At 39.2% G+C, this 23508-nt stretch overlaps 1 protein-coding gene across 1 annotated transcript in view; it reads left to right on the forward strand.

Annotated features, from left to right (window-relative positions):
- The window catches only part of ctnna1 (catenin (cadherin-associated protein), alpha 1), an 87682-nt gene that overhangs the window by 61382 nt on the left and 2792 nt on the right, over positions 1–23508 (forward strand). Inside the window, 5 exon segments of the mRNA XM_030738592.1 lie at positions 175–326; positions 4032–4142; positions 6921–7102; positions 13065–13170; positions 23371–23505. Coding sequence (XP_030594452.1) covers positions 175–326; positions 4032–4142; positions 6921–7102; positions 13065–13170; positions 23371–23505 — 686 coding nt within the window.

Raw genomic sequence — 23508 nt, forward strand, 5'->3', positions numbered from 1 at the left:
TGCATCAGTACAGCTGCTTTATTATTTGAGTCTAACAGTACAGAAACAGTAGAAACTGACGTGCAGAGTTTCCACTGCCAGCACTATTTATTTATTTATTTTTAAAGTACAACTGCCAGAAAAAGCATCAGCATTTATAAAGGAATTGATCAACTTCATCTCTGCTTCCTGTAGTCATGCCGCGGTTTACAGAACAAGTGGAGTCTGCAGTGGAAGCCTTGAGTGCAAACCCCTCACAGCCCGTGGATGAAAATGAGTTCATTGATGCATCCCGCCTGGTGTATGATGGCATTCGTGATATCCGTAAGGCTGTCCTCATGATCAGAGTAAGTTGGACTATTTTTTTTTTTTTTTTTTTAAATCATTTTTTTCTTATTCACTGTAATGGCCTATTTCTAATGCAAAGTAAGGCTTTATATTGTCTTCCTTTTTCTCTTATAAATCTGTACAGTGGGAGTTCTAACAGATCATATTTGATGTGACTTTAACAAAGCATTTGAACAGAAGTCAACATTGTTGGAGTTTAATCTGTTGTACCATATGAGCAGTGATCTCCAGATTTGCTATTTAGCTATAGTTGTGAGAACCTGTATGCATACAGTCTTGGGGAGCCTATGATTAACTTGTCTCAGGCAGTGGCCAACCTAATTGGCCACACTTGCAATTTAGTATAACAATGGGTTTAGTTGTCCGTGGGATAATGGTTTTTACTTGAGTCAAACTGCAATTTGGACAGTAGTAACCCGTCATGTCCCATGGATCAAGAAAACAATCCCATCAGGGTAAAATATTTCACCATAGGGTCACTCAGAACAGCTTAGTCATTCCTGGGGCAGAAATGGACCCAACCTGTGGGGGGTGGGGTGGGGGGTGATCAGCATATATATACATTGTAGAAATCAAGGTTTTGGGTTTTTACTTTTTACCCCCTGTAGGTAAAGTATCTGAAACTTTCAAATTTGATTTTCTCAATAGGAAGTTGATTTCTTTAAACCACTTATCACGTTTAACAGTACCAAATTATCTGTTTATCACACTGAGATACAAAGTGCTGGCTCCTATCGTCTATTATTTTAACACTTTGTTATTTTTTTAAAATTGAAAAGAGTAGTCCTGACAGCACATTTTAACTGTCAGTGGTTAAAATGTAGTGTTCAGCAGTCCCTTAACTCTCATTAATAATGCTGCTCAGACACAGACAAAAAACAAATGAACGATGGAACATTATGCCGTATTTGTGCCAGCTGGGAAGACTGATGAGACTAAACCTTCATCCACCATTATCTAGGGAAGGGAAAAAAAGATTAATTTCTCACAGGTTTGCCAGGAGTTCTTGATCAGGTGTGAAATACACTGTATTGCCAAAAGTATTTGCTCATCTGCCTTCACACGCTTATGAACTTGAGTGGCATCCCGTTCTTAATCCATAGGGTTCAATATGATGTCAGTCCACCCTTTGCAGTTATAACAACTTCAGCTCTTCTGGGAAGGCTTTCCACAAGGTATAGGAGTCTCCACTGCTCTGGCTTTGCATTGCACTTGGTAATGTAAGGCTTGGATGCAGCTGCTCGGCCATGGAAACCCATTCCATGAAGCTCTCTATGCACTGTTCTTGAGCTATCTGAAGGCCACGTGAAGTTTGGAGGTCTGTAGCGATCGACTCTGCAGAAACTTTGTGATCTCTGAGCACTATGTGCCTCAGCATCCACCGACGCCGCTCTGTCACTTTATGTATTTTGTGGCTGAGTTGCTGTTGTACCCAATCGCTTCCACTTTGTTAGAATACAACTAACAGTTTCACGACTGCAATTGTTGCACAGGTATCATCCTATCACGGTACCACGCTGGAATTCACTGAGCTCCTGAGAGCGACCCATTCTTTCACAAATAGTTGTAGAAGCAGTCTGCATGCCTAGGTGCTTGATTTTATACACCTTTGGCCATGGAAGGGATTGGAACACCTGAATTGAATGATTTGGATGGCTGAGTGAGTACTTCTGGCAGTATAATGTATAATCATCACAGGTATTGTGATTATTCGGCAGGGAATGGATTACTGTTTTAGCTCTGCATTTATGATACTTCCAGCGGCATCTACACATCAAACTCTTTAAGCTTACTCTTAATTAGTTATTTGTAAAAAGATTAAAAGCATTGATCTAGAATATATCTATGGGCTCAACTGTCATTCAAGGGCACAGTTTATATGTGGAACAGGGCATGTTCAGCTCTGAGTCAAAGAAATATGAAATTCTCCAAACAGCTGTGCTGAGATTGCCATGAGACAGCTTCTCTTGAGGGCATGTCCACTCACATGTTCAAACCCACTCTCTTGCTGTCTTTCTATAAATCCCCACATACAAGACCCTAGTCTTAAATCAAAACAGACAAGAGTGTGGTTGGGGCTACTTAAGATAGACTCATCTTTAACCTCTATAAGTAGTGCACAGACAGTCTGTTAGATGTCCCTTGAATATTTGACAGGCGGACAGACCCCTCTCCCAACCTACAATGACATCAGTGACTATGCCTCCTAGACATGAAACGGTCTTGAAGTCAGGGAGCTGCTGACAGTTAGATACAGGGGGCAGCTGTTGTTACCGTATGATTTGTGCAGTGCATCGCAGCCCAAGGTGATTTTTGCTGCCTCTGTCCTTAAGGAAGAAAAAAAATTGTCTGGACCCACAGAGGCTATCAGCAGAATATCACAAAAAAAGAATGGGGAGTCTCATTCATATTTACAACAGGAGACAGAAATTCTAGATAAGGCCAGACCTGTTTTCCACTTCTGTCATAATGCTATAATTTCACCCCCTACCCTGTATACTTGTAATTATTGCATTTCAGATATCATCTCTACATATATGCCTCATCAAGGTGACACAGGGGAAATGGATAATTGCAGCTTTCAATGACAGTAGAAATACAAGGCATTATCACTTCAAAAATTTCATTCATATATTTTACCACAGTGTGGAAAAATGGAATTTAACTTCATTTACCTTGACAGCAGTTTTTCAGTGTGCTGTCTTTTTTTAAACTCAGAGCTATTGTTGTCACTTCTCGCAGTAGTTTCCCCATTGGGTGCCCAACATGAGTTATGATTTCTGAGCCTCCCACGTTCACAGGTTATCTGTTGCACAGGCCGCAGCAGGTGATATCTCTGCCCCACTGAACAGCATTGTCTGGGTTGAAAGCGATGCCGATGAGTCACTACAGCTTTTGTATCTGAAACCATACCCATATTCCCTTGAGAACAAGAGCATCTCTACAGTCCCTAAAGCAGAGTAAGGTTGTTGAGACTTTCAACTATTTTCCATTACAGAAGGGAGTTAGTGAGACAGCCGGATAAACACAAGTCGAGGCATTGGCATCATAATGTCCTTTTATCTGTCCACATCATCTTCCCTGTTCCTACATATCAACCAACTTTTGGCTATCACTTAATCTTGTATTTTGCCTTAAGCATAACCTGCTAAGATAAAGGTTATTTTGTATATTAATATATATGGCAAAATGTTCCATGTGGCTTGTTTTATATTCAGGGCCAAGAGGTAAAGGATCTGAGATGAAGTGGCAAAATTCTAGAAAAACACAATTCATGCCTCACTCGCCTTGCTGGAGATGGCGACAGATGGGCCTCTAAAGTGTTTTGCTCCCAATATGTTTCGTACCAGCTCATACCTTCATTTTCCCTCTCAAGATGCACAGGCAGCACATTACACTTGATTTACAAATTCATTTGGAGTTTACAGTTTCTCTACCAAGCTGTGGGAAAGTAGACATTTATCTCATGCTGCCCTGTCTGGCAGCACTAAGGCATTCCTCATAGATAGAAAGCAGGTTTGTTATTTAATAGTGTTCACAATGCTGTATATGCCAATATTATTTTATGTCCCCCACTTATGTACAAACAGCTTTTTCTTACCTTATTCCACTTTCTCTCCCATTCATCTCTTTTTCTCTCCTGGGCTTTTTTGGCTGTTTGCTTTTCTTTTGACATCTTCTCCTGCTCTGTTGTCCCATTACAGACTCCAGAGGAACTCGATGACTCTGACTTTGAGACTGAAGACTTTGATGTTCGCAGCAGGACCAGTGTGCAGACAGAGGACGACCAGCTGATTGCTGGCCAAAGTGCACGGGTATGTTGTTTACAGATAGTAGTATTACTATTTACAAACCGCATCTAAAATGATTAGTCATCAAACTGCAACCGTACCTAGTGAGAAATGGTGAAATGTCCAAGGGAGAAACACATCTCAAATTTTTATTTTCCTTGTAGAAAATGGGTTTTCCTCAATGTGCAATATAACTGTGCTTGAAGCAGGTTAAATATTAGCTTTTCAAGATTGTGCTATGTTTCAGTAACTGAGTTGAATATTGTCATCTAGGCTTAACAACACACTAGGGACAAATATCACATGCTTGGTACAATGAATTCACTTGGAATAGTTTATTTGAAGAGCAATTTCATATTGTTCATACAAGGCCTGTTATAAAATGTGGAAAAAAGTAGAAACTGATACATTAGTCATTTTATATTTGTAAGAACACAGAAATATTTAGTCTTTTCTAACAGTGTTCTCATATTAATGCTGTCCCAGCAATTGTTTATTTTTCCAAACACTTCACCCACATACTTGCTGATGATGGATTATGCATAAGTGGCTCGGCTCCTCAGTTACTCACGTTACCCAAGTTATGGAAGAAGTTTCTCATCATGAAGCACTTGTATCCAAATTAAAATGGGCCTATTATATTTTACTTTCTCTCTGTTTCTTGATGAATGGATAGAAATAGATATAAATATAGATAATACACATTTTGGCCAATGTTAAATGACAAGGCTGTTTCATTTATGAAGAGTAACACTGAGGAATCAAAACTTTACACAAGCTTTAAGGACAATGGCATCACTGAAATATATTTCTTAATAATTGTCCCTAATAACCTGTCACTATTTCATTGAAGAAGATGGCCATATTTACAATATAAAATTGGAAAAGGAGACACACACAATCCAGGAAAAAGATGAAGAAAACTGGGTGCAGGACTTAAAAAAAAAAAAAAAAAAAACAAAAAAAAACGTCACGTGTGTGGTGATCTCTATTAAGGATGGTTATAGGAGCCACTTCTGGTGTATGGACTCTGCTTCAGTTTGTCCATATTTACAGTATAGCCAGCTTGCATTAGTTTTATTTTAACTCATGCAAGCTTTTCTAATGTGTGTGTGTGTAAAGCTGGTTATAAGTAATAGTAGAGGAAGATGATACACTCACTTGGTGACTCCAGAATAACTTTTTACTCGCTTACACTTACTGTTTCCAGACAGTAGATGTTTCCCACTTCAGTTGACATTTCAGTACATTGTCATTATGAATACTATTTAACAGGGACACTTAAATACTGTTTCATAAAACATATTGTTGAAGCAATAAATTGCTATTTCCCACAAAACGGGGAATGTAATTTATATTGAACAGACATTCTGCACTAAGCTTTTAGCATGAATCAGGAATATGAAGCAAATGGCATGAATATCTGCATCAACAAATACATAAAGATACATTTGAGAAATATTCCAATTTTTGATCAAGAATGATAAATTAGAGTTTCTTGGGGTATTTTTAGCTAACTAAGCCAACTTACTACATTATAGTACAGTGTAAAAGCAGAAAAAATATGGAACTAGAAATGAACATAATAAGTCAACTTTAAAGAACTGACACTGTGTGAATTCCATCCTCCAGTTTGCTTTCATTCAGTCATTTATGCCATCTGGCTCTCAGATATCGTGTCACAGACGGAACCAGTGAATTGTGTTGACTGTGCGGTCTACACTCTGTAAGCTACCTAAAAAACTGAGCAGATAGTCATTTTGTTTCTTTCCCTTTATTGTGTACCAAACTGTGAACCAATCTCCTGTACCCCTGGACAACAGCTTTGAGTGTTCTTTTCTCCTAAGACTGTTGCCATACAGCATCCAGATAGGCCAGAATTGCAGTTCTATGACTGTATTTGTACTGCAAACCAAATTAGTTAAATTTAAGGTAAAACTTATTAGTGATTTTAAAGGATAACTGATAATTTCAAGAATATAGTGACTGTACATGACTTAATTGCAAAAATCCCTCATGGCACCGTGATCCATCAGTACATTTCAAGTTTGTTTTTTTAATTTATTTTTTTAAATCACCAAAGATTATCTGACTATCTTGTTAGGTCTTTCTATCTATGCACTGCATAAATGGCTTTTTATAAGCTCAGGTGACAGAGAGAGAGAGTCCCATTTGTCAGAAATAGAATAAACACTTGTGCGATGATATTCGATTTCCTGCTCTTAATTGTCTGCCTACTTTGGCCTGACAGGCTCATTCACTGAGTGTCTGATTGCCTTTTTTGGAAGCTGCCCTTTAACTCTCCAGTCCAAAAGTATGGATAGAAGTGGTGTAAATTACATCTTAACATGGTATCAAGTAGTGATAAATAAATGCCCTTATACTGGTCTTCATTGGCCAGAGGCAGAGAGTTCACTGAGAGCATATTTTTCCAAGACATGTCACTCACTGGCTCTGAACATAATTTGAATCCAGCTTTAAATTTTGGAGATGGGAGAGAAAAACACCTTATACTAGCCGTAATATATATATTTATTAATATAGATGATACTTCATACAACCATTATTCGGACTCAACCTCAGTGCTGAAAAGCAAATTGCATGCCGAATAGTGATCATTTAAGCATGTGTTTAAATTTTAAATAAAGGGTCACACAATCGTGAGGACATCCTGCTACCTCAGTACTCTGTTGTGGTTTCAAACAAGACTTGTTGGCTGCCAAAGTCATGTTCATGGAATCAGCGACAGTATGTTGAGGTCCAGTTTGCTAACATCTATGCTTTTCATTAATCCTCCTTCAGGCTATCATGGCCCAGTTGCCCCAGGAGCAGAAGGCAAAGATTGCTGAACAGGTGGCCAGCTTCCAGGAAGAGAAGAGCAAGCTGGATGCAGAAGTATCCAAGTGGGATGACAGTGGCAATGACATCATTGTGTTGGCTAAGCAGATGTGCATGATCATGATGGAGATGACAGACTTCACCAGGTTAGTGTTAGTGGGCGACTGAATGAATGGCTGTAGGTATGACTGCACACTTTAAAGAATACCCTTGATCGGTGAGCGTTGTCATTTACATTCAGTGGGCTGATGCACTTGCTGCATGTCAATTTAGCCCTTTCTCACATTAGTATTGCAGTTGTTGTGCACTTCAGGCAAAATGCCTCCTCAGTCAGAATGCATATTTAACTTAAGCCTGTGTCAAATACAATCAACCAATAAGCCTACATTTGTTTTCCCAACATTCACCCATATCTGCACAACGCTTTGTACCTAGTTTAGTTGTACTATTCATGCATCAGTGCCCTTTCCCTTTAGCAGCACTGTTGGTAGGATTTTATTCTTGATTATTTTTCAGTCTCCTTTTAATCTTAATATGCACAGCCATAAGCAGTGCCTCAGCTCTCCCTCCCTCCTGGTACATGAATAAAGCTGTGTAGAAGTGGGAATTCTCCATCCACAGAGCTGTTGTAAAGTGGCTATATTCACTCTTGGTAAATGGTTCAAGAGGTAAAGAGCACAGCGGGGACAAGTGAAATATTTTATACACACACACACATGGCTACACATGGCTACATTTGGACTACAGGTCTAAGTTTAAAGATAATTGGCTAAATCAGCGCTATATGTCAGCATGCAAACTTCTTCATGCTGGAAGTGAGAAATAAACTCCCAGGGTTTTTCTTTCACTGTACACTTTCTTTTTCTTTTTTGTCCATATTTGGCCCATATATTTTTACTTTAGAGAGGGTGGATAGTGCCTATGTTACAGAGGGTATAGGCAATATCTAGTGTTTGCACTAGGGTTAGTGCAAAAACCACAAATCACATTTAATTTGATCTTTTCAATTCTGATTTTGGGGAACTTTTATATGTGGTCGCAAATCAGATATAGGTGAATTTTTTTTTTTAATTTATTTTTCAACGCAAACTTGGTATCAGCAGCAAAATCAGAAATCTTGCTGCCTTCAGGCCACTTTCTTGACCTTCTCCAGTGCCCAGGCAATCTTCTGGAGAGGTACCAATAAATTTAGTCACACCCCTATCCTGAAATCTTTCTCAAGTCTGTTTTAGTGAAGCTCTTGACATAGGGATCTTACCACTCTTGGCTCCGACTCTGCATCCACACACACCTTTGTGCCAAAGTAGCAGCCAGTGCCCCACAAAAGACCATCATTAGAAATTTGGCTGTTTTTCAATTCATCCTGGTCTTTGTCATTTGCTAACAGGTTTGTTGGCTTTCACTTCACATCAACTTAGAAATCAAACCATAAACACTGAGTTCAGTGGCCTCCATCACTGTTCGTGTGCAGTGATGGAGGCCAATGATGGACTTCTGAGTGCTGCATGTAATGTCTCTCTTGTTCTTTTTATTGTTGCACATGCAAGCAAGTTCAGGGCCTCAACAGTTCACAAAGGATCTGATGTTGGCCTTTCCTATCACCCGTTGTTTATAGAAACACGTGAATCGTGACCCTTGACAAATACACAGTGGGGGCTTGTCCACAGGGCTTACTGATTACGGTTCACCAGCATCGCCATCTCTACATTACCTTCTAGCTCACACAGTGTGAGTGCATTTGCATGTTGGCATGCACAAGTGGACATTTTGACTGGCTGCCTGTATTTGCGTCTGACTGTATTTGTATGACGGTGCCTTTTTAAATTTTCAAGTGAATTACTCAGAGGACGTTGTGTGTCTAACTCTGAGTCACATCCGTAATGATGATGAAATGCTGCCTCTCTATCTTCATCTTCTGAATGGGTCAAAGATCCCGTCTGCTTGGCCAAAAAAGTAAATTACTGGAAAGCTGTAGAGGGTTTGAAATACTAACGTAGCCAGTGAACTGACCGAGGTTAAATAGGAGCCAGTCATGTTTGCTTGCAGTACTTCTTATTCATGCAGAGGATTAAGAGAAAAATTTGCTACATTTTACATAACGTGCAGTCGATTCCCCTAATCCTAGACTAAAATCAGTGCTTTTTTTAGTAGATTAAATCAGACGGGTGCATATGTGTTCTAAATGTGCTGATTGTACTGACATCTCATGTTAACAAATGTATTTTTATTTCTCATGGACTACTTTGTTTTTATGTGAGTAACAAAAGAAGAGAAATACTGTGCTCTATATTCTTTCTGATTAGTCGCTGCCATTTGAAAGTGTTTGAAAAGGATGCTTTGCAAATGGTGTTAATAGTTGCATGTAACTGTGCGGAAGTTGTTCATGCCATGACTTAGTATTGTGGCTTTTCGTTTTTGGCACTGTCAGACTTTGGATTGGACTCTGTATATGCTTGTTGTGTGCGCGGGTGGGTGGTCGTCTGAAGGAACACATGGACATTTGTCAGGCGTAATAAATATCTTCACATTATGCCTTCACTCACATGCAGTGGTAGCACATGGAAGGTCAGTAGTTGGCTAATTCAGCTTGCATCCAAATGATTGCCCCCACAACCTTGAGCTGGCACAAAGCACTGCCAAGGTTAATGCTGTATGAGGTAATTGATCCAGACCTCCCTCCTGACAAATCTGCAGAGAGTGACCGAAATCCTTGTTGACTCTGCATCGCTTATGGCTGTATGGCAGCTCTCATGAATAAGGCATATGTGTGTGGCTTGAGAACATGCAACATATTTGAAAACCACCTGTCACAGTCCTATGATGTGGAATGCTTCATATAGACACACGCATGCAGCTGCATCGACAGATTTAGGAAATGATCCTTTATTTGTGTTTTGTTTGTTTTTTTTAAAGAAAGAGGTTTGTGTGTGTGTGTGTGTGTGTGTGTATATATGTGTATATATATATAATATATATAATATAAAATAAATAAAATACCCCCCCACCCCCTACCCCAAAAAAAAAAAAAAGTCATCACAGTGCCTCTAGCTCTGTCTCCAGGGGTTGACTTGTCCCCAGGGAGCTTCCAGTATGTGCACTGATGCATGGCCTTTTCCACTAGGACTCTGGCTTGCTTTACATCAGAGCAGCAGAGGGAGAGCATGAGAAGGGAAGGGTTGGAGATGAGAGGGGAGGGAAGAGGAAGCAAGAGAACAGAACACAAAATTCCATCTGTTCTGGGTTGGATGGCTCATTTTTTAGCCTGGAGAGAGCAGCTTTGAATCCAATTTGTGCCTCTTGCCAACTGTGTCTCAGAGTCCCTTGAGGGGGCAGAAAAGTGGCAAATGGCTGATAAGCTTTACAGTGGGTCGGGTCAGGGCTGGACTGACCTGTGATGGGATGGGCTTTGTTTGGCTCAGGAAGGGTCAAGGGTGGATGTATAATATTGTGGCAATGACCAGAGCCCTTAAATTGAATTAGATTCTAACTTTACTGCTTTTAGTTCTTTCTCCTCTTCCTGCCCTTTCCCCAACCTGTATGGGGGGAAACAAAAAAAACAAATAATGAAATGTTTGTGTGTGTGTGTGTGTGTGTGTGTGTGTGTGAGAAAGAGAGAGAGTTGTTAAAAAAAATTGATATTCAGTTACTAATCAATACTAAAAATGAATATTGGATTTACTATTCATGCAACAGTAAGTTGACAACAACACATGCCACTGCATGACATTTACAACACTGAACAGCGCACATGTTAATGTTGACGTTCAACTATTAGAAATTACCCAATATATTTAAACCCGGTCTCAGGGGGTCACAAGCTAGTGTCCTCATAGTCTCTGGTCCAGGCATGGATAAAGGAGAAGGTTGCATCAGGAAGGGAATTCGGTATAAAATCTGCCAAATCAAACATGCAGAACCATCCTCTGTGGCAGCCCCATGGGAAATAAGGAAGTGGTCTAAAGTACTTTTGACTGATAGCAACATTACCCTCTCTTAAGTTATCATTAAGGTAACAGCAACTATGGCTTATAATAAAATAATGTTAATGTGGGAGCTGTGCAGCAAACATAATCAACCCCGCCTTTCTGTAACAATAACGGACAGTGTTAATTTAATAGAATAACACAATTGTGTGTGTCTAAAAATTGTGTTTCTCTTGAAGTCCCACATTGAAACAGAGAAAAGTTTCCCAGCAACTATTAGAAACAGTCGCAGTCTATCTCACCAACCCTATTTGATCAGCAACTAAAATATGGAGCCAAGCAGTGTTAATTTTGACAGCAAATTTTGATTTAGTTTCAGTCATAGTCTTGATGAAACTGTAATTTAGTTTTAGTCATAATTTAGTCATCTGAATAGTTTTAGTTTGTCTAGTTTTAGTTGACGAAATTATCATAAGAATAATGTCGACTAAATCTACAGTCAATGTAGTCGACTAAAATATAAAGGGTGTAAAATGTAAATGCTTTTTCTTCAGTTCCCTTGAATTAGTCATTATACACACTTACACAAAATTTAACATTTTTTAAGTTATGCAATATTATTAATAATATTAACATTAGTGTTTCACCTGCTTCCCACACACCTGATCATTAACACCACCTTTCTGAGATAATACCAGCGTTTTACAGCAGGACACGCTCTGAAAGGTACAGGGCAGTGTTCAGGACTAAGATTAGGAAAGGCTAATCCACCACGGTGTGGAGATTTTCTCTAAACACAAATGCTAAACTGGGAAAAATACTTTACCCTGCATGACATTAAAATGCTTACCTTTGCGTGGAGATCTGGGTGACTGTTTTGCAGATGATGATTAAGATTTGTCATGTTTTTACCCGAGATAGTCGCCCCACATGGTTTACACATCGTTTTGTTTGTCACAAATGTGTCCATACATCGGCTCTTCTTTCTCCCTGCTGACATTTACATGACTTAGTTCTATCGGAAGGAACGACAAATTGCAGGCTAGTTTGGTCTTCCCGGGTTTAGAGCAAATTTGTGCATCTGTGCGTTTGATTGGATGTTTTCCTAACTTGTCCCTCCCTATCACAAAATTAAATCAGTTCTGATTGGATTTCGTCCCCGCCAAGCATTTTCATCTCGTTTTCATTTGTTGACGAAAGTGTCAATTCATTTCGTTAAAGTTTTTTATCATTTTAGGTAGTTTTTATTTAGTTATCATCCCGTTATCGTCATGAAAAAAACGTTCGTTAATGAAAACTATGATGAAAATATTTCGTCAACGAAATGAACACTAGAGCCAAGTGACCAGGACAGCATTACCCCAGACAACCTAAAAATATTGTTGTTTTTGTTTTTTTTTGTACAAAGAGAATCTTTAAAATATACACTTTATAGTTATGTTACTGTATTTTTTTCTGCACTATGTAAGATGACTTAAAAATGTGTATTGTCATTAACATTATGGTCTGTATTCTGATGTTTATTAAAAAAAAAAAAAAAATCTTCCTGTGGTATCAAACAATACTGACCCCCCCCCAAAAAAGCCTGTATCCTAGCCCTGTAATAAACTCTTCAAAGCAAATCAAATTAAAGGCCTTAAGTATATTGTTATTAGAATTTCTGTTGTGATAGAAAGCGTATGGTACTACTGCTATATGATGGCTTCTTGACAGTAAATACAGCGAGAAAGTGCTGCCAATTCAGAGTAGGTTTCAAGCATATTCTGTGAATATTCTGTACATTCTGTAGTAAACAAACAGGAAAAGTGAGTTGAACTCTCGATTCTGTAAGAAGGGAGATGGTGCTACGAGAGTGTGATGGGGCACTGTCATAGACCAGTTCTTTGAGAGCAAACTTGAGAAGTCTGTCCCTGGCTTTAAGGGACCATAACACATTCTTCTCTCTAAGGGAACAGTATGATGCCAGTGTTTTTCCTGTGTATGGACATGTGCACCAGCTTACACTTTGAATTTGGTGCTGTTTCCCTGAGGTATTCTCATGATTCACGATGCGCTCTTGCTTCTGACCGAAAAACAGCCTTCTAAAACAAACAGCTACTCCATGACTGGGATGATGCTCCTGCATATTGAATGAGTTTGCAATAGATCAAAAACAGTCACTGATCTTTCCACGTTTTCTCCTCAGGGGAAAAGGGCCGCTGAAAAATACATCTGATGTCATTAGTGCTGCCAAGAAAATTGCTGAGGCAGGATCAAGAATGGACAAGCTGGGCCGCACCATTGCTGACCATGTAAGTTGAAATTAACCTGATGTAGACTACATCTTTATTCTTTAGACCCGAATATATATTGAACTCTGTAGTGTTGTGCTAAACTGACAATTTCAAGCATAACAAATCACAAGCAATGGTAGTAACATAAAGGAGAAATAAAAGCTCATTTAAGTTTCAGAACATTTTAACACATGTAAATAATTTGGCTCCAATGTCAAATCGACACCACACGTACATGATTCAGGCTGCATGAAAGATTATGAAATGAGAAATGCTACAAATGAGATTGATTTACTTTAACCTTACTGGTATTACATTTACATAAATTTAGAATTTTACATTTTACACACTGTGAAATAATCTTCTGTCTGATTGCTGTGTTTGGAGACAGAGGTACAAATGTCAGAAATCCTACGCATTCCATCACAAAGTTATGCATCAGTAACAATGCAATGATCATCAAATTACCTCAGAAGTTAGTTACTATCTACTAATTCATTAATGTTCCCCTGTAGGTACATTTTCACCTGTCATCTTTAGCCTCTGAAACCTCCTTGAGGGAATGAGAGTTCCTTCAGACATTTCCGTTCAGTTTCTCTATTATTTACTGCTTTGGTTCACTCGTACAGCTGACTGTTTTCATCTCTGTCTCTCTTCTCACCCCTCAGTGTTTGTTTTTTTTCTTTTTTTTCTTTTGGCATGCCACACTTCAGAAGCCAAAAAAAGTTCCCTCCCACTTACCGAACTTTAAAAAAAAAAAAAAAAAAAAAAGGGTGTTGGTTTAGTTTTAGTAGAGGTCACCCTGCTGGCGTCAGTAAACTTGTTTATTTTCTCTAAAAGTCATTCATTCAATTTAATCTCCACATTTTCCCCTGATTATCCACATTTAACATTTAGTACTGTAAGCCTCACTCCCACAAGTTCCTGTGCCACCCCCTGATCAGAGACTTTTAAACTTGGACCTTGGTCCCTTTCAAAGGTTTTTAGAAAAGTTTCTTTAATAGAAAACACTGCTTATCGTCTACAAGTTGCATGGAAGTGCGCTGTCAAGTTTTTAATTACCTGGCTTGAACATTCTGGCACTTGATCCTGTCTTTTTAATAGATTATCCCCGACCCTGCAAAGGATAAGCAGAAGAAAATAGATGGATGGATAATTATACGTTTGAGGGTGCATCAGTTTGTTGGAAAACAGAATTACACGCTAATCAATGTAGATTTGAGTACAATATTCTTATCTTTTCTTTTTTTTTCCTATTAAATAACCTCCAGAAATTACTGACTGTACCTTTTAACATTCAAATGCTTTCTTTTGTCCATTTAGAAGCAAATCCAAGAAACAGGCTTGTACATTGGGGTCCTTCAGACATCAACTGCGAAGACTAGTGTTGTGTGACTAGTGTCTGTGATGCAACCCTTACCAGTCTTTACCATTTTCTTTCAGTGTTAAACACTCGTTCTTCCATCTCCTGTCCCCCAGTTCCATCATTTCTTCACATCTATTTCCTACTCCACTGACTGTGGGCCTTGACATGAGGAAACACACATTCAATTATCCATTGTCTCATATTTCACTTAAGTACTTGCACCGTAGTGCTCCACAGGGAGACATGTTACATGATTTATCCTCCAACTTATTCATGTGCCATCTCTAAGGCTCAGGTTTGTTTCCTTGTATGCTAGATGCATACATTTTGGCAATAAATCATGGAAGATTTTAATTGTAATGTTTTTAACAAGACAGTTATCAGATTGAGGTCTTCTCCCTCCCTTACTTGCTTTTGGTGGTTGTGTATACTTGGCGATAAGCCGACAAAACCAACATCTGGTATATTCCAGTCACTCAGGAAGGCACACACTCATTATAGATGTTAAAGCCAACCAGTTTCATTAAAACCTTAACACTCCCTTTTAGCCTGGTTTTGTTGACAGCTGATAATATTGGCAACATGCTACAACAGCTTAAAGCCTGCTTAAGTTCCTTCAGAGTTCATTTAAATTGAATATTTCAGAGATGAATGAACTACACAGATTTGAATGCTTTGCATTGTTCATTATCAAATCTGTTAGAATTAAATGATTTTTTTTTTTTTTGTTTTTTCCCCTCTCTAAATGATTGACATTTTTCTACAGAGGGCAATAATATTCAAATGAGCCTTTTTTCCCTAATTACCCCCACCCCCCATATATATATATATATATATATATATATATATATATATATATATATATATATATATATATATATATATATATATATATATATATATAACATTCTGTTACTGCATTATTGCCATAACTTTTATACATGGTATATATTTTCAAGTACTCTTTCCATATTTCCTGCACAGGCAGTGGTCGTGATTATTCCATCTTGTAGCAGAAGCATCTGCATTTAGCTTTAAGCAGATTCCACCTCCCAGTATTCTGACATAATGAGCTGCTGGCCTCCTAATACCCTGCACATCTGATATTTTATTTAAGGTGGCCTCAGATCCTTAATATTACAGCCCCACGTCTATCAAAATGTAACAGTGGTACCTGTACTGACCTAATTGCATTTGAATCATCTGAATAGGGAATAAGCTCTGGAAAGTGACTTTTATATGCCTCAGTGCCGCTTTTGAAGATGCTTATTCACTTTAATGAAAACAGTGTTATCCCCCAAAGAAAACAGATGGGTAACTGTGCAGGTGTGAGTGTGCGTATCTGCGTGTGCATGCCTGCATACAAGCATGTCTGTTGACTGGCATGCTTCTCTCACATGTATATGGATGTGTTGGATTCAGGTACCTATTTTGCTTTTCTATACTAAACTATTTGTAGGTACTTGTTTCTTTATCTTTTCTGTGAATGTGTGTTTTGGTTGTGTGTACGCACTATGAGAGGATTTGGGGGTTGGAGGCACTCAAAGTATGAATAAATGAAGAGCTTTGGCTGTTGAAACAGAAGTCTTTGCCAAGAGTGAGGACCCCTTCAGCCTCTGAACCCATCCAGCTGTCCCTCTTAGCCTTTCTCTCTCAGCAGAGACCAAAACACTAGCAGATCAGGCGACATTCTCCCGTAACACATCAGCCAAAGCTCCCAGGGATGGACATGGGGTAGAGGCGAGGAGAATGATGGAGAGATGGGAGAGGTAGAAAAAGGGGGCATTACATTTTTGCGGAGAGAGGTATGTATCTCCTGGGAGATGAATCTATTAAGAGTGCTTCGCCTTTTAATTAGCAGCATAATTGCCAGGTGGCAGTTTTTTAAAATGTATTTACGCAGGTGGTTTATTTTTAGGGCCATATCTCTAACAAAGCAGGAGATGCCACAGGCCCACTTGCAGCAAACACATTGCACTTTGGAATGGTATACATACTCCATCAGCAGTGGTTAAGTGAATCACTACCAGGATGCACACATACTGACAGAATCTGAGGAGCAAAGGCAAAGCTGGGACTGCTCATTAACCTAGGCATATTAATCACTTGCGCTCTGTGCCTCTGGCCTGTAGGGCCTGTGAGGGTTTGCTCCTCATATAAAACACATTGGCAGATGGTCCCAGACTGATAGCACAGCATCTCACCCCACATTTCTTCTTTGTACCACTGTGTCATGGTGTGCCTGGTACATGAATACTGTGTTCAAAAGAAATGTGCAGGTGGACATGGTCTAGTTTTGGGTTTTTGAAAAATTGTTAAATATGTGTAATGGAGCCTTATTAAAATTTAAAGAAATGAGTGTAGTGCAGAGATGAGCTGCAGGATTTAGGTCATTGCTGTACAAAGGTCTGCACTGCAGTTTATTAAGAATTTATGACCCTCCTCTGCAGGGCACCTTATGAGAATTCCATCTGAGTGAGCTAGTAAGCAAATAATGCAATGTAATTTAGATTTATAATGCAAATGTGTTAGCCACAATGTAGCCCATAAATTGCAGCTGTTTGCCTTCTTACCGACACTTGCATGTACACATGCAAACATGAGCACATAAAATAAGGCTTGCATATTTGGAGAATGGGAATGCACATGCTGTATGTGTTTGTTTGTGCAAGCTTTATTCTCCTGATGTATACTGACATACATAGTGTATTTTTCCAATTTGCATTCAATCAGTAAAGATTTATGGTGATCCACTGGCTCTGTTGCTGGTCACAGACTGATCCTGGCTCTGGCCCTAGACACTTTACAGCAGACAGGGTTGTAAATTACCTTCTGCAGCGGAGAAGTAAAGTCACCCAGACAGCCCACAAATTCTTAGCTCAGCAGTTCAAGGGTCACCCCTCAGCTAACTGCAGTTCAGCCCAGGCAAGTGAAGATTTTTATTTATTTATTTTGTTTTTGTTGTTTTTAATTTTACATAAACTTGTTTTTTGTGCCTGTATACTGAGGCTTTATACTTCTGGAGGGGAATGACAAGTGTGATGATAGCTGACCAAGTAGTAAGTCATTGGGTTTGTTTTTTGAAAGCTTTTACAAAAAGGTCTGAGGTTTAAAGTGTCAGAGTTAGTGTAAGTGTTTTAACATGACTCCTACTTGTCGGCTCTGTGTGTAGCTGTGCTAAGTTATCAGTTTTGTCCGACAGTAAAATGCTTGACTGACAGGTGAAGCATGAACATTAAAAATTGATGAGTGCCTTTTAATTGGTCCCTGTGGTTACCTCAACTTTTTTTTCCCCCCCCTGGCATGCTCCCAGCTTGATGTTCTCCTGTCTGCTTCAATGTCACATTAACATTCCCAAGTGCCAGTGTGATTGAATTGGCCAAATCCAAAGACGGATTATCTTTTTAGCAGCTACAGTTAAGAAATCTAGCTATCATCACATAGTTTGAAATGAGTTGTGATTGATATTGGTGGCCCATTGAAGATTTATTTTTTAGCCCTCAACAGTAATAGAATTAGCACTAGCTTGGCAAAATCAAAAGACGGGGCTTTACAATTAACCTTTACTAGGAAGTTTTTTGTGAAGGGAAACCACAGGCACATTAACTTGATCAGAGGTCTTACAAAGAAAATGCAGGGCTGCAGAATAACTTATTAAACTGAGTGCACTGGTGCACAGTTACCTATTTTTTCCCCCCCATTTAGGTAGATCAGTGGAACCAGTGGTCTGCTTCTGTGTGTTACAATGGGGATGCCATGATTTTCCAAATGATTTAAAAAAAAAAAAAAGCCATGTAATAAGCTGCTCACTTCAACTCCTTTCACACAAGCATAGTGCAAGTTGGCAGCAGTGTGTCACACAACATGCGAAGCATATCAGTGCAAAGAAATATATACAGTACCACTCACCCATTGGGTGAGTGTGTCCAAACTTTTGCCTCACAGGGTGTATATGTTTAGTCCCACATGGCAAATTTATGGTCGCATGTGAGACCAAAATGGTTGCCCTTTAGAGGCCTGGGAATTTTTTTTAACCCGGCAAGTTTTTATCCAGAAAGTAAAGCTGCTTTGAATTTCGTACTGAGTTTTTCAGTTTATATGCTTTTGAAGCCATCCAATTTTTCATTATTGTACTTTTTGCTGCTGTTTTTATAAGTTTTAAACCCCATATCGTATACTAAGCATTGTTTTTGTTGTTATCTTGAAGTGTCTACAGACTATAGCTGGAAATCGATCACTTCCTGTCACTGCTTAGCCATATCTCCTACTTCAGTTCTCGCCTAAAGAAACAGAATGGTCTTTCCAGCGCTTTGTTTTCCTGTATCTCCAGAACAGTTTGCCATGAATCTTTTTTTTTTTTTTTTTTTTGTTTTGTTTTGGTCCCCCACTGGCCCTAAGCACATTCTATCTCTCTCATCTCTTCTTGCAACCCCTGTGGCAGTTTTGAGGTGTAATCGCAGATAACGGTGCCCAGTGGCTGGTTGTCCTGAAGGTCCTTTGTTATGTGAGGCATAGTTGATTATCCAGAAGTTTCTACCAGACATAGACACACAGTATTCTACTACTGCACTAGTAGTTATTTTACACCTGTATTCAAAAGTTTGCCAGTTACATATTAAATTCATTTCAGGTAAACAATGGTGGTGTATTAACATGCTTGCAGTAAAAGTTGTACTTATTTTCATTTAAAAAGTTAACCGAATTTGCCCTAGGCTGACTGAATTTTCATCTACAGTATGTCTGAACAGTAATTTTGCACAGGGAAGCAAGCAAGCAAGGTTTTGTATTGTTGTTTTTCTTTCCTTTGAGCTATTAAAATGCATCCACAACACCAACCAGTCAAACTCACCTGAATAAATGTTTTAGTGTTTAAGCTTTTCTTTCAAGCAGAAGAGAGAGAGAGAGAGAGAGAGAGAGAGAGTAGCATTGGTGAGTGAACAAAGCAGTTGTTGTTTTATGATAAGGTGCAATTTATAGGGTTGAAAGATGGTAATCAGTACTTTTTTTTTTTCTAGTTGAACTTTCTAACTGTACTTCTCACAAAGTCATCTTGTTTACGACCCGTTTATATATCTCATTAGAGTAAGTAAGATAACCTGAAGGAAGATGTTAGGGAGCAGTCCAAATTTAGAGGCTAAAGCAACAGATCCCTCCAATAAATACAGTAAGAGAAACACTCAATCACCTCAAGACAGTGGGAGAATAAGTTTTCTCTTGACTCAAAAGCAAACATAACAGAAAACACTTCTTGGGTCTCCTGCTGTATGGCTCTCCCCAACAGGTTGCTGATAGCCACACATTAGAATGCCACCGTGTCAGTAAATATTGGAAATTGGCATTTCCTCTGGGTGATGCGTCCAGAAAGGTCAGCGCTGGGCGGTGGCAGCTCAGTGGCTCTGCCTCTCTGTTCTGTATAATAGAACTGAATAGCACTCGCAAATGACGTGACCTCACCATCCCGATGATTATTTAAATCATAGATTGTTACTCAACACAAAGCACACTGAGAGCTTTGTTCAGCATCCTGCACTGTCATTCTTATTGCCACATTTCCTGTTTTTTGTGTGCAGTGGGTTGACAAAAACATTTTTGCTTTTGTTTGCACTGTGATGTGAGCTTCTCTAGAGCAACAGCTTTAAATGCAAATGCAAAGTAAAGGAAGAGCTGCCCCAATCTTTTTGAAACCCTTATAAATATGTAGTACACTAGAAGTCTTGTGAGGCATTGTTACTTAAGAGATTCAATTAGCAAATTAGAATACTTATCTGGTACCCATTGTCCCCATGCCACCCATTATTTCACCTTTTTCTTTAAAAGGTACTTAAAATAAGAAGTGAAAGGGGCAAGCAGAACTACACTAGAATCTTTGACATTTCTGCCTTTAGTGCGGGCTCCTTTGGAAAAGATGGTGACTCACCCTTTCTTTTAGTTTGGCTTGAAAAGATAACCAGAGTTGTGTGATGAAGTCTCTAGTGCACTTCTTCTTGATTTGCCATCTCTCAATGGTAGCTGACCAGGCTAAGTTAACTGGCCAGCCAGACAAAACAAATGCAATGGTGTGTTCTAAGTTAAAATCTCACGCAAGAGCAGATTTTGCTGAGTGGACGGTTTCAATCATTTTTAACTTGACTACCAACTGGGAGGGTTTGCACAGCCTGCAGATGCAGTAACATTTATGTTGTACAAATACACCTAAATTATTGGTTATTTGTAGCATAAAGTGTAAAAGCAGAGATGTGTTATCCTTTGATCCATCTGGTTTTGGGAAACCTTCATGTAGCAGAGTACAGGTAGTTATTTAGGAACTTTAGCTTTACCACTTACATTAATCTCGCTTCTATTTCTATTTGCGATACCAAAACAATCCAAGGTGCTCTTGTCTCTTCTTTTTGCAACTTATGTATTCACATGTCACAGTCAGAGCAGCCTTGCAGAGTTTCCTGAGTGCTAAGTGAAGCCAGCAGCTGAGCTGAGTATGAGCACAAGTGATGCTTTCACAGTGCCCTGCTTCCAGCCATCTGAATACTTCCCCAAGCCTTCATTAGCATGGCTGCTGCATTCAGCCTCATCCCAGGTCTTTGCGTTTGTATCTCACTCTCACTCTGTTTCTCTGACTTAAATGCCCCTCCCAACTACAGTTGAATCCTTTCGTCTACTTTCCTTTTCCCCAGTTGGATTTCTACTTATTTACTCCTCCACTCTGCACCCCCCCCCCCCCCCAAACCACCACCACCCCTGTCTTTTTGCGTCTTTCCTTTTTTTTTTTTTTTTTTTTTTTTTTTAAAACCTTCCTCTTTCTCATTTTCTGTGGTCTCACAGCCATGTATTAGTCTCTGCTGTATGATGATCATCCCCTCCAGCTGCTTTTCCCCTCATCTCTTCTTCCATACCTTTAATAGAATGTCAGCTCTTACACTTCAGTCCTCTGCTTAACCTGTCCTATTAGTCAGGAGTGGCTGGTGGTAATACAGAAAACCTGAGCATTTGTATTAAAACTTACATGTAACCTGTAAAAGACTACTGGTAAATTATAATTGTAGATACTTTAGGTTGTTTTGTGTCTTTGTATTTAGTTTTTGAGTTGAATGGTAAAAGGATGTGTTGGTTGAATGTTCTGTCTTGCTTTAGTAGCCCATCATGTATGAATGAGTACAGTTGTGCTGGCTGGGATGGTGTTTAAATTCATGCATGCATGCATGGCTGTATGGCTGGGAGTGAGTGCACTATATTCAGTCATGCACTCTGTTCTCCCACTAGGGATACTGATGCGCTCAGCAGGATTAGACGCATCATAAGTCCTAGTCTGTTTGAAGTGTCCAAAAATCATCCTACTTATGTTTCCTCTTCCTCCGTTCTTTAATACAGAAAAGAAAACAGGGGTTTCGTCGCCTTCATTTAGGTTAGTGCACTTGAGTAGTAAAAGCCATTCTTGCCAAGTGGGGGATGCTCTGCTGTGTCATTTGCTCACTTATAGACAGACTGTCTCCATTTTTTCCTGAGACAGGCAAGCACACTTTCACACTCATGTTCTATAGCACTGACCTCACGAGCTCTGTCCTGGAGAGTTTCTATCTATTAAAAGATTGGCTGCCATTATCTCCATTTCACCTTTTCTATGCGTTCAGAATTAACAGCTGCCAAAGGACTGCTCGCTCAGACAGTGCAGCCCCTGCAAATACTTTTTTTCTTCTTTTTTAGCGAGAACTTTCTCTGATTTCTCAGGGGCATGTTGTCTGAATTATTTTCATAGATAATGTGTTTTAGTAGGTAATGTAGATAGCTGCCAGCCTCTGATCAACTTAGAATAGCCAGTCGACTGATCGTTGCTGACGTACTACTTGTGACTCAAATCACTAATGATCTGATGTAAAGCGTCAGAGCCCCATCAGACTCTTTAGATCCTTCACTTGACGAGCAGCTAAGAGTACTGTGCCCTAATTACTATGCTAGCAGGGGGCTTGTTTAGCAAACCAGGTAGGGCTCAGGTCTAATTACGATGCTATAATTCAAGAAGACTGCCAGTGCTAAACGGAATACATTTTTGAGGCTCTTCACTTTGAAATGGGTTTTATAATTTTATTGCTTCAGTGCATTATGTTTTGTGCTCCTAGCTGACATTTGATAGGCCTTGGGAAGAAAAATAAGCCTTTTTTTTTTTTTTTTTTTTTTAAACTTAAATAAACCTATGGTCTTCAAATTGCTTAACCACACATTTTAAGGTTTCTCTCCACCATTACATGCCCACTCTCTGATTAAACTGTATTTACTGAAGCCAGTTTGAGTGCTTTTCCAACCCTGAGAAGTTTATTTGCACTTTCGCACCTAAAGTCATTGCTTAAGTTGCAGGGATGGAGGGTTTTCAAACTCTTTACTTCTAAGAACACAGATTACTGAAGGCTGATTTTGAAAACATTAATCAGTGCTTGGGTTTACACTTTCACTGAGGGGTGTTTTTTTTTTTTTGGGTCTTTTTAACCTGAAAAGACTTCACACGGATTTTTACCAACAGGAATTGATTGACAGTAGTTTTTGCCTCCTAATAGAATTTGCATTATGTGTGACTTGATCATACTTAACCTTGTGAAGATGAGTTATCTACCGGGTTGTGGGCGTTTTGTTTTTCATTTTTGCTCTGAGCACATTCATTTAGTGGGTGTCTACCTTACCTGTCACACTGCTACTATCTTATCCTGATAAAGCTGAACATAATTGCCTCTGTAGTACATTTAACTGTGCCAGCAAGTGACTAAATTGATTCAGAATACAGCCAAACAGGTAGTATTGTATCTACAAAGCTGTGCGCATATACCATCTGATGCTTACATGTATACATGTCTGTCTCTCTCTTATAGTGCCCTGACTCTAGCTGTAAGCAGGACCTGCTCGCCTACCTGCAGCGTATTGCCTTGTATTGCCACCAGCTCAACATCTGCAGTAAAGTCAAGGCTGAGGTTCAGAACCTCGGAGGAGAGCTGGTTGTCTCTGGGGTA

Source organism: Archocentrus centrarchus, chromosome 10 (genome assembly GCF_007364275.1).
Source record: "Archocentrus centrarchus isolate MPI-CPG fArcCen1 chromosome 10, fArcCen1, whole genome shotgun sequence".
NCBI lineage: Eukaryota > Metazoa > Chordata > Actinopteri > Cichliformes > Cichlidae > Archocentrus > Archocentrus centrarchus.